Below are 16161 nucleotides of genomic sequence, written 5' to 3' on the forward strand. Positions count from 1 at the left end.
GAATATGATACACCAAGTTGTGTTAAACTATACATGGGCGGGAGTGGTGTTGCCTCCAAATCAGGCCGCAATTGCTAAATGGGCACTAAGACTCGAGTAAGCTCCTGATGGGTTGGGAGAATCCAAGAAGACAAGTCAGTATACAGGCTATTATTCGCTCAGCAGAACCGCCGCTCGACCTCGGCAAACAGCTTTGGGCTGATTTCGTCGGAGCTGTTACCCTCCGCACGGAATAGACACCGTTGACGGTCATAGTGCTCCAGAAGGGATTTGCTTGTCTCCTCGAACTTCCGTAGACGCTGCTTCCATGTCTCAAGAGAATCATCCTCTCGCTGCGTCAGCGGCTCGCCCGTAACATCGTCTTTGCCCGGCACCTTTGGTGGGTGGAAGTCTGTGTTATACACCCGCCCTGACGGCTCGTGGACCCAGCGCGATGCGATGCGGGCAAGAATCACTGATGGTGGAGTGATGAGGTGCACGACAAAGTTGACGGGTACTAGGCTGTCCAGGGTTGCTGCCTGAGTTGCGGTGCGGGGAAACCCGTCGAGGATAAAGGAGGCAGAGGAATCGATTGAGTGGGAGGAGGAAGTATCGGCTAGAGAAGAAGATGACGAGGATGCTGTGGGTTGTACTGAGGATGTGCGTGGTGGGAGGAGCCAGCCCTTGGATTTCATATCATCGGAGATCAAGTTCAGAATCATTGAGTCGGGAACAAGATTGCCGGACTGCATTGCGGCCTCTGCTTCCAGGCCTGTCATCAAGGTTAGAAATATTGGCTCTGTATGTAATTGGTTATTGCATCTATGCTGGATCTACTTACCGAGGGGTGTGCGTCGGCGCACATTCTCTCTCAACAGATCACCCGAGCTGATTGAAACCAGCTGGGGAAATCGGGCTAGCAGTCGCTCGGACTGTGTTCCTTTTCCTACTCCCGGTGCACCAATCAAGATGATCCGCGCAGCCTTCCGGAGCTGTTTTGTTGTGTGCGACATTACGTGCGATAGCTGTGTTGGGAGCTCGAGGGTTTAAGGTTGCTGGCCCTGGCGGACTGGACGGATCAAATGTTGGGGATGCGGGAGGAACCACGGGAATAATTATGAACAATATCACGACAGCATAATGGATTGAAGGGAAGAGTTGGAGCTTGGGGTTAGAGGACAAGCAGCCGCATATCTCCAGGGCGAAGTCTGTTGAGAATGTTGATTCTGGGGGGGGAAGGTTGATCCTTTCGGCGGTCGGTGAAGACTCCGAGGGAAACTGGATACCTTTTTAAGGTACGGGGTATGTTGGAGTGTATGGCAGAGCACTCAAGTCTGAGTGATTATGAAAAGATCATATTATAACATAACATGATCACAAGGAGAGCAGATCAAGGACTTATATATCTACTTCTATGACTCGGTATAAGTGCCACTTTCACATGTCTGTGCACCTGGTCTTAAGAAAACGCTCTGTTCGGGGAAAGCCTCACCCGTGAGCAGGCCCCGGTAAGGTCGGCCCCGGGGGGTACTGTATTACGTAAGTTACGCCAAATGATTTTATTTCACGTGATTCTGCGCGTCCGACGCGTTCGCGTTCATTTAGTGCGGAGATCTCATACATTCGTACCTCGACAACTGAACATAATACATACACCATGATTCGACAAGACGCCCATCGTATTGATCCCAAACGACGGGCTGTTATTGACCCAAAAAAGAGACAATTCGCTACCCCAACATACAAGCAGCAGGACTATGCGCACCGCCTGAACATTTATGAAATACCTCCTACGGCGGAAATCACTCTCGAGCAATTCGAGCAATGGGCCATTGACAGACTGAAAAGTATGCACATTTATCCATTCATGCTCTCTTGCTATTTACTAATAGCAAACAGTCTTGGCCGAGATCGAAGCATGCTCTTATCGAAACAAGTCCCCCGCCGAGACGGAGAGCTACATTACACCTCTTTTGCAGAAATTCCTCCCTCTTTCCTCCAATACCTCTTCTCCCTCGGGCGCCGCAGACCCCCGCTTGAAAAATGAGCGTCAAAAAGACCACTACTCTCATTTCATCCTCCGGTTGGCCTTCTCGGCCACAGAGGACCTCCGTCGACGATTCGCCCGCGCCGAAACCATGCTCTTCAAATTCCGTTTCCAGAAGGATGACACAAGGGAGAAGCGCGCATTTATCGATAGTTTGAATCTCGATTGGGAACCTGTAGGTGACTTTGAGAAGACAGAGATTGCAAAGAATCTCCTCAGCTCCACGCCAGGGCTGCGTGGGCTGGAGGATGAGACCTGGTATAAAGTCGACTGGGAGAAGGTTCCCGAGTTAGTCGAACGACGCTCGGTTTTCCTGAAGAAAGGAAAGGCTTATGTTCCTGGTCGAGAGCAGCTGAGCATGATCGTGGCTGAGTTTACCGCTCGCTTGGAGCGCGCACTCGAGGTACGTCTACATATCTTCAGTAGGAGCTTGATGCTTAAAATATCGTGGCTGATTGCATTTTAGCTCACAAGTCGTGCCCTCCCACGGCTCGATGAGGATGATCGTCTAACACCCATTCTGAATCATCTTTCAAAGAACTTTGGCAGCGCCGAGTCGGTATACTCGGAAGGCGAAGGATATGTGGACGGATCTCCGATCACGGCCAGCTCCATCGACCAACTGGCCCAACAGCACTTCCCCTTGTGCATGAAGAGCTTGCACGTGAACTTGCGCAAGAACAACCATCTGAAGCACTTCGGTCGACTACAGTATACGCTCTTCCTGAAGGGCATTGGCTTGTCCTTGGAGGAGTGTATCTTGTTCTGGCGTCAGTCTTTCAAGGGCAAGACCGATGACGAATTCAACTCTCAATACAAGTACAATATTCGTCATGCCTATGGCGAGGTCGGTGGAGATGTGAACCGCCGGGGAAAGGGTTACACTCCCTACTCGTGCCAGAAGATTCTCGGCGACTCAAATCCTGGCATTGGTCAGACTCACGGCTGTCCCTATCGCCATTACTCCGTGGATAACTTGGTGGGCTTCCTCCAGGCCACTGGCGTTAGTGACAAGGAGGTCCTGCGGGGTGTGCGTGAGGACGTTGGTAAGATGCGGTATCATATTGCTTGCAACAGAGTATTCGAGGCGACGCACAAGAATGAGATCAAGAAGGTCAAGGAGGATGGATCGTGGAGTCAAACTGACCTTGACACGATTGTTCACCCGAACACTTACTTCAAGCGGAGCTACCTGTTGAAGCAGATGTCTAAGGCCCCGAAGGATGCTTAGGGTCTTTCCACATGTCAAATTTTCATGATGTAATGTCGGGGCAGTTTTTCAGTTTTCACGTGTTTTCCTTGATAGTCGGCGTTTAGAGGGAGCATAGGGGTACGAGCACATATCCATGGATGAAGCAGGTCCAATTGAATCAAGATAATATATATTCTAACAATCATGGCATACAATAATGGGAGTGTGACCACAGCTGATTCCCAGAGAATCCGAAAGGATCAGAATGACCTCTCAAATCCAGGTGCCCAGCAACGGGTCAAGTTATTCTCCGCTCAACGAGTAGACAACTTTGCCATGGAATGACGGAAGTTGTCGATAATAACATGTTTACACACATTGTAGGCTGGCGTGAAATTGAAGAAGAAAAAAGAAAAGAGGAAGAAACTGCTGACGAGCGGAGTTTTAATGATGTTTTGGTCCGGGAGGCGCTAGAGACCAACTATGCTGCAACCTGGCCTTACTCACGGACCGGACCTCCACACAACATACTCCTCCATCTCGTTCACTCAATCCCTAGCTATTAACGGGGACTCTGATTTATTTTGGGACTGGATTATGCTCCGGGTGGCTCACTTGCTTAATTTATTGGAGTAGACCCTAAATCCCGAGGTTCCCTTTTCCTTGCGACTTCTCGATACCCGCATATACCCCCTCCCTTTGTCAACACAAGACCGAGTCCCGGAACAGGTACCAACAAGATGGATTACGAAGCGTTGAAGGATCAATGGAGCGATGTGGAAGACCGCGATGGCGTCAGACTCAGTTGGAACACTTTCCCGAGCACTCGCATGGTTCGTGATAGTGACCCTATCTGACCTTCACCGCATCATCCGCTGATACTTGATGTAGGAAGCGTCCCGCTTAGTCGTTCCCATCGCTGCCGTCTACACCCCACTGAAGGAAAAGCCCGATGCCCCTTTGCTACAATATGAGCCCGTTACTTGCAAGCAGCCCTGCCGGGCTGTCCTCAACCCATATGCGTACGTATCGTGTTGATCTGAGGTACCTCGATGAGTAAACGGACTAACCAGTTGGACAGCACTGTCGATGTCCGCGCACGAGTCTGGATCTGTCCCTTCTGTCTGTCACGCAACCCTCTCCCTCCGCATTACAAGGATATCACGGAGAACACGATACCCCCAGAGCTCCACCCCCAGAGCACGACGATCGAGTACCAATTGGCACGACCCGCCCCCGCTCCCCCGATTTTTGTCTTTGTTGTCGATACCTGCCAGGAGGATGACAGTCTGCAGGCTGTGAAGGACTCCCTCATCATGAGCTTGTCTCTTCTGCCGCCCAATGCGCTGGTTGGTCTGATTACCTTCGGTACTATGGTAGGGAACGATGCTCCTCCAAGGCAGTTGGCATGTTATTGATTGATATATAGGCCCAAGTTCATGAACTCGGCTACACCGAATGCGCAAAGTCATATGTGTTCAGAGGCAACAAGGAATACACCGCCAAGCAGGTTCAAGAGATGCTGGGCCTGGCCGGCGGCATGCGCCCTGGTGTTCCCCAGCAACAGCCTGCCCGTCCTCCTCTTGGCCCGGCTGCGCGCTTCCTTATGCCTGTTCAGCAGGTTGAGTTCCAGATCACCAATGTCCTCGAACAACTCCAGCGCGATCCCTGGCCAGTGGCCAATGACAAGCGTCCCCTTCGCTGCACCGGTGTTGCCCTGAGCGTTGCCGTTGGTCTACTTGAGAGTTCCTTCCAGAACGCTGGAGGTCGCATTATGGCTTTCACCAGTGGTGCAGCCACTGAGGGCCCTGGCCACGTTGTTTCGCCCGAATTGAAGGAGCCTATTCGCTCGCACCATGATATCGACCGGGACAACATCAAGTACTACAAGAAAGCTGTCAAGGTCGGTCTCAACGCAAGGATGGATTGGATATTTTGCTAATTTGATTCTAGTTCTATGATGCTCTCGCTAAGCGCGCTGCCAACAATGGCCATATTGTCGATATTTTCGCCGGCTGTCTTGATCAAGTGGGTTTGCTGGAAATGAAGAACCTCTCCAACTACACTGGCGGTCACATGCTTCTCACAGATAGCTTCACATCCTCCCAGTTCAAGCAATCGTTCGTGCGTGTGTTCGACAAGGACGCCGCCGACAACCTCTTGATGGGCTTCAATGCATCTCTCGAGGTGCTTACAACTAAGGAACTTAAGGTGACTGGTCTAATTGGCCACGCTATCTCGCTCAACAAGAAGTCAAGCTCCGTTGGCGAGACAGAATGCGGTATCGGTAACACCTGTGCATGGAAGATGTGCGGAATGGACCCATCCTCCAGCTATGGTATTTACTTTGAGATTGCCAACCAAGGCGGCCCAGCTGCTGTTCAGCCTGGTCCTCAACGGGGTGTGATCCAGTTTTTGACATACTACCAGCACTCCTCTGGGCATTACCACCTGCGGGTAACCACTACTGCCCGGCCCTTGAGCGGGCCTGCGGGTGACCCAACCCTGGCACAGTCCTTCGACCAAGAGGCTGCCGCTGTCCTCATGGCCCGTATTGCAGTATTCAAGGCGGAGGTTGATGACGGTCCAGACGTCCTGCGCTGGGTTGATCGCATGCTGATCAGACTCTGCTCCCGATTCGCTGACTACCGGAAGGATGACCCGACATCATTCCGATTGGAAAAGAACTTCACCTTGTACCCTCAGTTCATGTTCCATCTCCGCCGAAGTCAGTTCCTGCAAGTTTTCAACAACTCGCCCGACGAGACTGCTTTCTACCGCCATGTCTTGAACCACGAGGACACCGGTGACTCTCTCGTCATGATCCAGCCCACTCTCGATTCGTACTCTCTAGAGCAAGAAGGTGCTCAGCCGGTGCTTCTGGATTCCGCTTCTATCCAGCCCGCCCACATTCTCCTCCTTGATACCTTCTTCCACATCCTCATCTTCCATGGTGAGACTATTGCCGAGTGGAGGAAAGCCGGGTACCATGAACAGGAAGGCTACGAGAACCTCAAGATGCTTCTTGATCAGCCTAAGGAGGATGCTAGGGTTCGTTGCCACCTTCCTTGCCGTATGTTTACGCTGTTAACTGACTCGTGTCCTATAGGATCTTATTGCCGACCGTTTCCCTCTGCCCCGCTTCATCGTCTGTGATGCCGGTGGTTCCCAGGCCCGTTTCTTGCTGTCCAAGCTGAACCCGTCGACAACCCACACCACGGGCGGCTACGGTGGCGGTGTGTCATCGCAGACCATCTTCACTGACGACGTGTCGCTCCAGACATTCATGGACCACCTGATGAAGTGAGTTTTCGCTGGAATTTGACTTGGAACACGCCAAACTAACTTTACTCTAGACTTGCTGTATCTGGAACCAGCTAGGTGTTATGAGACAATAGCCATGAGAGCAAGGGCGGTCTGTCGTCGACCCTCGGGTCTTGTGTATCTTTAGCGGTGATTTAACTCCTTTAACGCGATATAGTAGTAGATTGAATGGATTAATACCATTACAGGAGGGTCCCTTTGCAATAAGTACATATGTATAGATAGAGTAGCCATGAGCGCCTTGAAGTGCCAGCACAAAACAGAATACCCAAAGAGGCAAGCAGCTTGATAAGGGTTATGTTATCTCACGTGATCCACTGAGCGTGCCCTAATCCCCCAATTCGGTCATTCGCTTAGATGAGCAAGTGTGGGCCACGCTAGCAGTGAGTCCCCTTCAAGTTTAATTTTTTGGCTCCTTTTCCTCTTCTCTTCTGTAACCACCCTCTTCGACAACCAAGGACGATTGACTACCTTTCGCACTCGCCATGCGTAAGTATCATCTACTTGGCCTACTGCAAGATGGCGACTAATATTCCCTCGTGATCAGCTCCCAAGTTCGATCCCAATGAGGTGAAGATCATGTAAGTCAAATTTTCCCCCAGCCCGTCTGGCTGGACCCGGCTCTATCGACCCAACAAGAAACTAATCATTATTGTCTTTAGCCACCTGCGTGTGACTGGTGGTGAGGTCGGCGCTCAGTCCGCTCTGGCCCCCAAGATCGGTCCCCTCGGTCTGTCTCCCAAGAAGATTGGTGAAGATATCGCCAAGAACACTGGCGACTGGAAGGGTCTCCGCGTTACCGTCCGCCTGACCATCCAGAACCGTCAGGCCGCCGTCTCCGTTGTTCCCTCCGCTTCTTCCCTTGTCATCAAGGCCCTCAAGGAGCCTCCCCGTGACCGCAAGAAGGAGAAGAACATCAAGCACTCCAAGTCCATCCCCATGGATGAGATCATCGAGATTGCCCGCATCATGCGCACTCGCTCCATGGCCAAGGAGCTCCGCGGTGTTGTCCTCGAGATCCTCGGTACTGCTTTCTCCGTCGGCTGCCAGGTCGACGGCCGCAGCCCCAAGGACGTCTCCGACGACGTCAAGGAGGGCGAGATTGACAGTGAGTTCTTGCAGTTCATTGTTGAGTCGTCTCAATTACTAACAATCTTCTCAGTTCCCGAGGAATAAATTATTCTCTCTTGAATGTTCAAAAAAGAGGAGGCCTATCTGATTTCTATGGCGTGCTTCTCTTAATGTTGAGATGCTAGTTGCAGAATACGAATGGTTTCTCAACCCAACAAAATATTCATGAGTCATGACCTGTGATACCTTTCCCTAATTCGCGAGTGTGCAATTGGAACAAATTGACCAACTCGCTGCTTGTTCTTTTTCTCTCTCGTTCCTTTCCGGTTGTATCACTCCTTTTCTCCTTTATCTCCCAACTCCTTTCATGATCCTCTCGCCCTCTCCTATGGCGATGAGAATAATGGCAGGCTATCTCCGGCGCAGCCGACAGTCCATCCTTTGGAACCCCCACAACACTCTGGCCCTTACTGTTCATTCCCTACGGGGTTTGATCATATCAAAAACGTGGTATAGGCTTATTTTAAGTGGGGAAGAGAAAACCAGTCCCATTACTCATCGCGGTATCCTTGAAGACTTGTCTTCGTGGGTACAGTGGTCCATATTTCGGGTCTACATCTCTTGCAGATAATACTTTGGTGTCTGCTCTCGTAGGCTGTAGTCTAGCTAGCTTCAATCAACCATGCCATTTTTTGTTCTGAATTGTACTCCATGTCTCGTATCTAATATTAATTATGTCCTTTGGACTATCACCACTCGGACCCTCCTGTGGCGGTGTGCAAAAGTACTGGACTCCATGTCGTAACACAGCCAGGCTCGCCTGCATGCGGTCTGCCAGCATGCATGTACATATGCGAGGCGATGTTTTTGACACTTGAGTACACCATGATATTGATATGATATAGCCAACTGACTGGTTGAGGCTGGACTCGTTTCTAGAACACCCGAATTTGAATTTTCCTGCTTCTAACCTTGTGATATATATCCCGAATGGAACGATTCCCTACCACGCGAGAACGACGTTGTCTGCACTGTACGAATGTATAACTTAGAAATCTATGCGGTTACCTAGCTAGATCCACATGTATATATATGTATGTTGCATGGATCCGGAAGTCGACGTCCCACCAAGTAAATAGCCCTGTCTTTTAAATTCTATTCTGAGTCTGAAACATCCCAACGGCCGCTACACCAAAAAAAGAGCCCTCCACCTGGGCAAGTATCCGAGCGGGACCAATGAAAATTAATATAAAGATTTAGTTACGGAGAAGTCCGTTCGTACTTGTTATCGGTGGACCAAATGTCAGAATTATAGAAATGAGAAGAATTGCTCACCGAAGAATCGGATTCTTATGAAATGAGGAATGCAAACAAATTACTTCGTACTTCGTGCTCCATAATAGCATAGCGCCAGGACTCCACTGAGGATCCTCGTCCTGATAAGGCGATGTGCGTGCTCATCCAACGGGTGGGGGCTGATCCATTCTCGATGTGCGCGTTGTGTTTGGTCCATTGGAAGGAAGTTATATTTGGGTCAAATGGAGTCGGGGAATATCAAGTGGATATGATGTGACATGGGATTTCTTTTTTTCTTCCCTTTCTGTTTTTCTGTTTTTCTTTTACTTCTTTTACTTCTTTTTGTTCATCGTTTCGAAAGACTAGAGATACTAACTAGTATTGCCTTCAATCCCTACTGTTGTAAATACTGAGTGCCTGTATCACCCGACCCGCATGCCGCCGTACAGGAACGTTGTGCAGGCCAAGGAAGGATGCGACACACAGTGGGGGGGCAGTTTGCCGATCTCTACCTATGACACGTTAACTTTATGAGAAACGGTCTGAAGTTTCGAATATTCTCGTAAGAGGATGTATATGACCTGTCAATGTTCTATATACCAATCAACCACGCCGTAACCCGTAGAAAGAATAACAAAACAGAAAAATCTGTAAAATCTGTCAGGCTAAGAGGCTGAGAAATGACCGCAGGGATCGTGGTGGAAATGCTAGCAACCCCAGAATTATCCCGGATAGGAAAGGATCGGAACGCCAACAAACAGGGGGCGGCGCCTGTCAGAAGTTGGAAAAAGAGGAAAAAGAATAGAGGGAAAAGAAAGGAGAAACTAAAACAAATACACAGATATTAGTGGATATTAAGATATTCAGTCCAGTTTGAGAGAGAGAGGGAGAGAGGGAGAGAGGGAGAGATTCAAGACATATTAACATGAAGATTGAAAATCATAGAAAATCATCAATTTCCCTAAGGTTCAGCCAAGTCTCGTAGCCCACAGAAACCGAGAACGGGCTCGACTCGATGGCGGGGGCGTCACCGATCACTAGTCGCCGTGATGGAACCAATGATCCACTTTGGATTTAGATAGGAGATTTGGTTTTGGAGGAAAGGAGTAGGTTGTAGCTTATATATAAGATATAGGATACACCTAGGTATATAAGAGATAACTTAACTAACATGTATAGTAGCTAGTTAAGTATAAAAATGTAAAGTAATCCTTCATATTTTACATTTTACATTTTATATTTTATCTTCCCCCACCTGAACCCACCGTGTCCACTCCCGGTTTTGCTCAACCTTGTTCGGTTCTGTTCTTTCTGTTCTTTCTACTCTTTCTACTCTTTCTCTTCCCTTCTCTTCCTTAGCTTCCCTCTCCTTTCTGACTTTCCTCTCTTTTGATCTCATCTCTCCACTGATCTCCCCCTGATCCATTATTGATCGACCCCTCGCACTTGCCAAGATTCCATTTTATTGGCCGTTTCGGACACCAGCATCTTGAGCTGGACATTCTCTCTCTCCCTTGCGTCTCTGATCTTCTTCTCTTGAATTTTTATTCTTTTTTTAAATTTTCTTTTCCCTCTTCTCCTTATCTTACATACTTCCCTATCCCACGCTTTTCCAGTCGATGACGATATTCTGAACTCCTTCAAGCTCACCGGTTGAACTGCTGAGAACTGGCTTGACTGGCTTCACATAATGAGGTGTCGGAAACGTTTCAAGGATGATTTTTGATTGTTGACTCCATTGACGTGTTGAGTCTTCATATCCTTGTCGCTGGGCGGCCTCAAGGTATTCCGGTCGTCCTTGGATCAAGGAGAGAAGAAAGCAAAGATGTATCCGACCGTCGCACCGTTCCCCTCGGTCCAACCGCACCAACGCATACACTATAATACCGACACCCTCAATCAGCAAATGTACGATGCGAACGACCAACTCCCCGTCCATAATGACCCCTCCAAACCTCCCTTCAATACAATACCACGATCGCGCATCCCACTACCTCACCCCGTTCAACGTCTCGATCCTCGCGATGGCTCCGGCTATAGCTCCAGCACAAATATGGCTGAACACACCCTGAGGAGGAAAACCCCCAACGGAACTCTGGCTGCGGGGTATGACGGGACTCTTGGCGATACCGTTCAGCCACCAGCGCCCAAGCATATCTTGGTTTCGCCGATGGAATCGGGCCAGTTCATTCCCCCTCAACAAGGGATGCAGTCTGAAAATTGGCAGCCCATGGACCAGTCAGCAACCAAACAAATGAATTTCCCACCCGTCTTCAAAAATGACCCCGCAGGCAATACAATCCAAGGAGAAGTCGTGCAAGACGTGAATGGGACGAGCTGGGTTCGTCCGGTCAATTATCCTCCGGGCGTTGACTCCATGTTGAACCAAACCTTGCCCCTCCAGCCATCCCAACGATATCTCTTACAGAACGGGCAGTATGTGCCCACGGTCCTACCGGCAACCCTGCAGTCGTGTCTCGGACCAACTGCTTCCGCGGGTACTGGGCCATTCGGTCCATATTGGCCGGATGGAGTATACATTCCATATCGTCCCGCGGCATTTCGTGATGCGCGTTTTGAATCCCCGTCGCCCTTTACAAAGCAGATGAGCCAGCCATTTTACGACCTCAACCAGCCGACTTTTAATCAAGCTCAGGTTCCGCTAGGCAGCCACACAGATTCGGGGGTCGCATGGGGGCAGTCCATGCCTGGTTTGCCTACCCAGGACTCTTTGATGAAGCCTCTTTTCCCACCACGTCACTCTGACCAACTGCCTTTCCACACCCGAGCCAACCGTCCTCTATCAGGCCATCCACCGCCGCAGTCACTGAATAACGAGCCCACGAATTGGTCGAGTCGCCCATTACATGGATTCCAGACCCCAGGCCCTGCAGTAGTAGTCAACGCGGATTTCAAGGAGAAGGTCTTATCCGAGGCTCATGGTGTCTATGTTGACCTCCTCGCAACCATCCACCAGGCCCGCCGCAACAGCGTTAGTAACGCTGCCGTTGACGGTTACCCCCGATTCTTAAAGCCGAGTATCTACCCTAAACCCCCACGGCAACCGGGTCTCGACTTTTCACAAGCCCCTCCACCCGACCTCACACGCCATAACAGTTACCCGGCTAGTCAATATGACTTGCAACGGCAGAAATTTAATGCGGGCAGCCTTAGGTCGAATGATCCTACGTCTATTCCTCGTGTCCAAACTCGCCGCCCATCCTTAAACCAATTCGCGCATAGCAGAGGGTCAGATACCCATATGCTTGGATTGCGAGACACGGGTTGTCCTTCGGGGGTGTCGCCTTTCACCAGGGCTCGTGGCTCTCTTTTCAACGAGGGCTCGCCTATGTCTAATGCTGCGTCTGCTTTGTCAATGCTCTCTGACTTGTGTGCGGAGAGCCGTTGGGAATGGATCGACGGAATGCTTCTCGGGGGTTGTTTGGCCTATGGCTTGGGTGATTATCATAAAGCTGTGCGATGGTACTCCAGGATCATCACTCGTGACTCGACGTAAGTGAAATATTGTTGCTGTCTGATAATCAACGCTAACAAATACCAAGGCATGTGGAAGCTATCTCCAACCTTGCTGCCACCATGTTGGCACTCGATCGCCGAGAGGAGGCTTCGCAACACTGGTTGCGCGCCGTGCAACTACGGCCGAGCTTCTTTGAAGCCGTGGAACATCTTATTGGATTACTATGCAATAGCCACAGAGGCAGGGAAGCCGTCAACATCATTGATTTTGTCCAGACTTCCCTTCGTCATCCCAAAGACGGCGATTGCTTCAAGACAGATGAACACGCTAGCGAACCCGAGAGTGATGCCGAGAGCAACGTGTCCGACGCGTGCATGTACGACAAAGCGTCTTTCGAGTACGAAGACGACATGGGACGAACACAAGGAATAGAACCTAGCTCACCGGATGCCAAACCCCTTGGTTTTGCGAGCAGCGGATATGCAATTTCAGGTGCGGAGAACGGGAGAATGCTAGCTTTGGTTCACGCCAAAGGTAATATGCTTTATGCTCTTGGTGATAATGTGGGTGCTGCAGCTGCGTTTGAGGATGCCGTTCTCATCGCTGCTGGCCGAAGGCGACATGGCATCCAAAGCATTATCAAGCAGATTTTTGCTGCTTTTTCTAGCGGTCCTAGCAATGGGTACCCTCAACCCGAGCATGATTCCAAGGAGAGCATCCTGCTCTATCCAGATGCAGCATTGAAAACCGCCAAACTTGTTTTCCCAGCAAGCGGCATGCCGCCGGGGCTCCAATACGTTGCTGAAGGCATTTCTCGCAATGCAGCCACTTCCACCACCAGCAACTCTCTCCTTTCATTGGCGAAGATTTACCAGGATGGCATGTCCAGCGTGGGTTCCTCAGGAGCAACCAGGTCTTCCCCCGGTGTCCGGGATATTTTGGCTCTCTATTATCTCTCCCTCTCTCTGCAGCCTAGCCCATCCACTGCAAACAATGTTGGAATTTTGCTGGCCGGAATTCAGAACAATCCACCAGCGAGAGGTTCAGTGCGTTCAAATGGTGAGACCCAGCACCACCTCGAGATCCCTGGCGTTGTCCCTGGGAGTGGAATATCCCTAGCCTTGGCATATTACAACTATGGCTTGCATCTCGACTCGCGACATGCCCATCTCTATACCAACCTTGGCAGCCTACTTAAGGACATCGGGCAGCTTCACGCCGCCATCAAGATGTACGAGCAGGCAGTTCAGTGCGATGGCAACTTCGATATCGCCTTGGCAAACCTGGCCAATGCTGTCAAGGATAGTGGTAAGGTCAACGATGCCATTGTATACTATAAGCGCGCTGTCAAGGTAAACCCCGAGTTTGCCGAGGCGGTTTGCGGATTAGCGAATGCCTTGAATTCTGTCTGCAACTGGGTAGGTCGTGGTGGCGTCGTCAGCGCCCGTGGCTTCCGGGATCGATGGCATGTTGACGAGAAAGGGATGCTTCGGGATTCACTCAGCATCGACACGGGTTCTGGATGGATCAAGCGGGTAGTGGACATTGTCGACCGACAGCTCAAAGAAGGGGAATATTGGGGCCGTGGCATGTTGACTGCCAGCACGGCAGAGCAATTGTGCCTACAACTAGCTCCCGCCTTGGAGTCTACTCGCTTTGCTTCCAGTCATCGCATGTCTCTGACAAAGCTTTTCCAGTCCTGGGCCGGACAGAAATGGGAAGGATCTCGACTCGTACGACTCGTGGAGCGGGCGATCCGGTCTCTCACTTGGCAATGGTATCAAGACCGCTATGTCTTTGGCAAAGATTATCCTCTCTCTAAGTATCGTCGACCTCAACTCCCTGGAGCTCTTTCTGCCCCGAATGCACCTACCGTTCTGCCGTTCCATACCTTCACTTGTCCCCTGACGGCGAAGCAAATCCGTCAGATCTCCCAGCGTAATGGACTGCGGATCTCAACCTCAACTCTCAGACTTCCGTGGTTGCCAGCTACTGTCTTCCCTCCTCCGTCTCCGCCTAGTCCGTACCTTCGAGTTGGTTACGTGTCATCGGACTTCAACAACCACCCTCTCGCACATCTGATGCAATCTGTGTTTGGACTGCATGATCCTTCCCGCGTCAAGTCATACTGTTACGCTACAACCCCCAGTGACAAATCGGTGCATCGGCAGCAGATTGAGAAAGAGGCTCCCGTCTTCTATGATGCGAGTGGATGGTCGGTCGATCGACTAGTCCAGCAGATTGTTGGGGATGGGATTCACATTCTGGTTAACTTGAACGGTTACACGCGAGGAGCTCGCAATGAGGTCTTTGCTGCACGCCCAGCGCCTATTCACATGTCATTCATGGGTTTCGCAGGCACCCTCGGTGCCGAGTGGTGTGATTACATCCTCGCTGATGAGCTTTCTATTCCACCGGAGACATTGAGCCCCGGGCGGCGTAAAACACGGATCGGGGATCGTCTCCTGGAAGAAGACAATGGCGAGGAAGTCGAGGACTGGGTTTACGGAGAAAAGATTGTTTTTACGCGCGATACCTTTTTCTGCTGTGATCACCGACAGAGTGCCCCAGATGCTAGTGAAAAGCACGTATCATGGGAAGAAGAACAAGCCCGGCGCTGGAGAATGCGCAAAGAATTATTCCCCAAGTTGAGTGACGATACTATCATCTTGGGTAATTTCAACCAGTTGTACAAGGTCAGTCTATCTTCCATGTCTACTCATGCTAAACCACGCAACTAACCTCCGCTTCAGGTTGAACCCACGACGTTCCGAACATGGCTGCGCATACTCGCGCGAATCCCCAACGCTGTTCTCTGGCTCCTCCGCTTCCCAGACACTGGCGAACAAAACCTACGAGACATTGCTAAAGCCTGGGCCGGCGAAGAGACGGCTTCGCGGATCATCTTCACGGACGTGGCTCCAAAGAACACACACATCGCGCGAGCGAAAATCTTAGACTTGTTTCTTGACACACCAGAATGCAACGCCCACACCACAGCAACAGATGTCCTCTGGAGCGGCACCCCGCTACTTACTCTCCCACGCTATAAGTACAAAATGTGCTCCCGCATGGCGAGCAGTATTCTCAGTAGCGCGCTCCCCAGCTCTGAGGCTGGCCAGCGCGCCCGTGAAGAACTCATCGCGTCGTCGGACGAAGACTACGAGAATAAGGCTATCCGTCTATGTCTGGATCTGCAGTACTCTGGTCACGAGGGCTACGCCCGCGGCCGGCTGACGGATATACGGCAGATGCTGTTCCGGGACCGTTACAAGAATAAGCTCTTCGATACGGCGCGCTGGGTGCGCGATCTGGAGACTGCTTATGAGGCCGTCTGGGCGCAGTGGGTTAACGGCGAAGAAGGCGATATCTGGTTATGATGTGCACTGCGAATATACCCCTTGAGCGATTTTTCCTTTTTTGCCTTTTTCTGTCTTCTCTTCATTCTCGTTCTACTTATTTGCATCTGGGTCTCATCTACCTTTCTACCTTCCGCCCTGGGTTTGGGCTGGATCATTTATGTAATGAATTTACCTTTGCATGTAGCTTTGTGATGTACACGTACACTGGGAATATTCACGAAAGAGAGGGACTGTCGGTTGGTTTCTTGGGCAGCGTTATGTCCTTCACATTTGTATTTTGGACCTCTGGATATGCACGACTTGTAGTTTTGGGATCGTCTTTTTGATAAACTGAACAGCAGAACAGGTCTACACAACCTTTTTCCAGGGCAATCCGCCTACCATTTCCTCTGCTAATGATTTGCAACTCTCG

The 16161-nt window shown here is 50.6% G+C and overlaps 5 protein-coding genes across 5 annotated transcripts; 4 read left to right on the top strand and 1 right to left on the bottom strand.

The window, feature by feature from the left end:
- Positions 1–158: 158 nt before the first annotated feature.
- N7489_009621 (adenylate kinase ADK2) lies at positions 159–992 on the bottom strand (the record flags this gene model as incomplete). Its single annotated transcript, XM_056715371.1, has 2 exons — positions 159–751; positions 821–992. 2 exons carry the CDS (start codon positions 990–992, stop codon positions 159–161), a joined length of 765 nt encoding a protein of 254 aa, XP_056562993.1.
- Positions 993–1636: 644 nt separating this feature from the next.
- N7489_009622 (DNA primase subunit PRI2) lies at positions 1637–3257 on the top strand (the record flags this gene model as incomplete). Its single annotated transcript, XM_056715372.1, has 3 exons — positions 1637–1826; positions 1879–2429; positions 2493–3257. 3 exons carry the CDS (start codon positions 1637–1639, stop codon positions 3255–3257), a joined length of 1506 nt encoding a protein of 501 aa, XP_056562994.1.
- Positions 3258–3958: 701 nt separating this feature from the next.
- On the top strand, positions 3959–6599 carry sec23 (GTPase-activating protein SEC23; the record flags this gene model as incomplete). Its single annotated transcript, XM_056715373.1, has 7 exons — positions 3959–4051; positions 4110–4240; positions 4300–4594; positions 4648–5121; positions 5172–6269; positions 6328–6521; positions 6575–6599. 7 exons carry the CDS (start codon positions 3959–3961, stop codon positions 6597–6599), a joined length of 2310 nt encoding a protein of 769 aa, XP_056562995.1.
- A 428-nt stretch (positions 6600–7027) lies between these two features.
- N7489_009624 (60S ribosomal protein uL11) lies at positions 7028–7718 on the top strand (the record flags this gene model as incomplete). The annotated part of the gene is made up of 4 exons (XM_056715374.1): positions 7028–7031; positions 7090–7123; positions 7205–7650; positions 7705–7718. 4 exons carry the CDS (start codon positions 7028–7030, stop codon positions 7716–7718), a joined length of 498 nt encoding a protein of 165 aa, XP_056562996.1.
- A 3016-nt stretch (positions 7719–10734) lies between these two features.
- N7489_009625 (uncharacterized protein) lies at positions 10735–15767 on the top strand (the record flags this gene model as incomplete). Its single annotated transcript, XM_056715375.1, has 3 exons — positions 10735–12422; positions 12473–15083; positions 15141–15767. The coding sequence occupies 3 exons, from the start codon at positions 10735–10737 to the stop codon at positions 15765–15767; spliced, it is 4926 nt and encodes a 1641-aa protein (XP_056562997.1).
- Between the last annotated feature and the right edge of the window lie 394 nt (positions 15768–16161).

The sequence above is a fragment of the Penicillium chrysogenum genome, assembly GCF_028827035.1.
Source record: "Penicillium chrysogenum strain IBT 35668 chromosome Unknown utg000005l_segment0_segment0, whole genome shotgun sequence".
Classification (NCBI taxonomy): Eukaryota; Fungi; Ascomycota; class Eurotiomycetes; order Eurotiales; family Aspergillaceae; genus Penicillium; species Penicillium chrysogenum.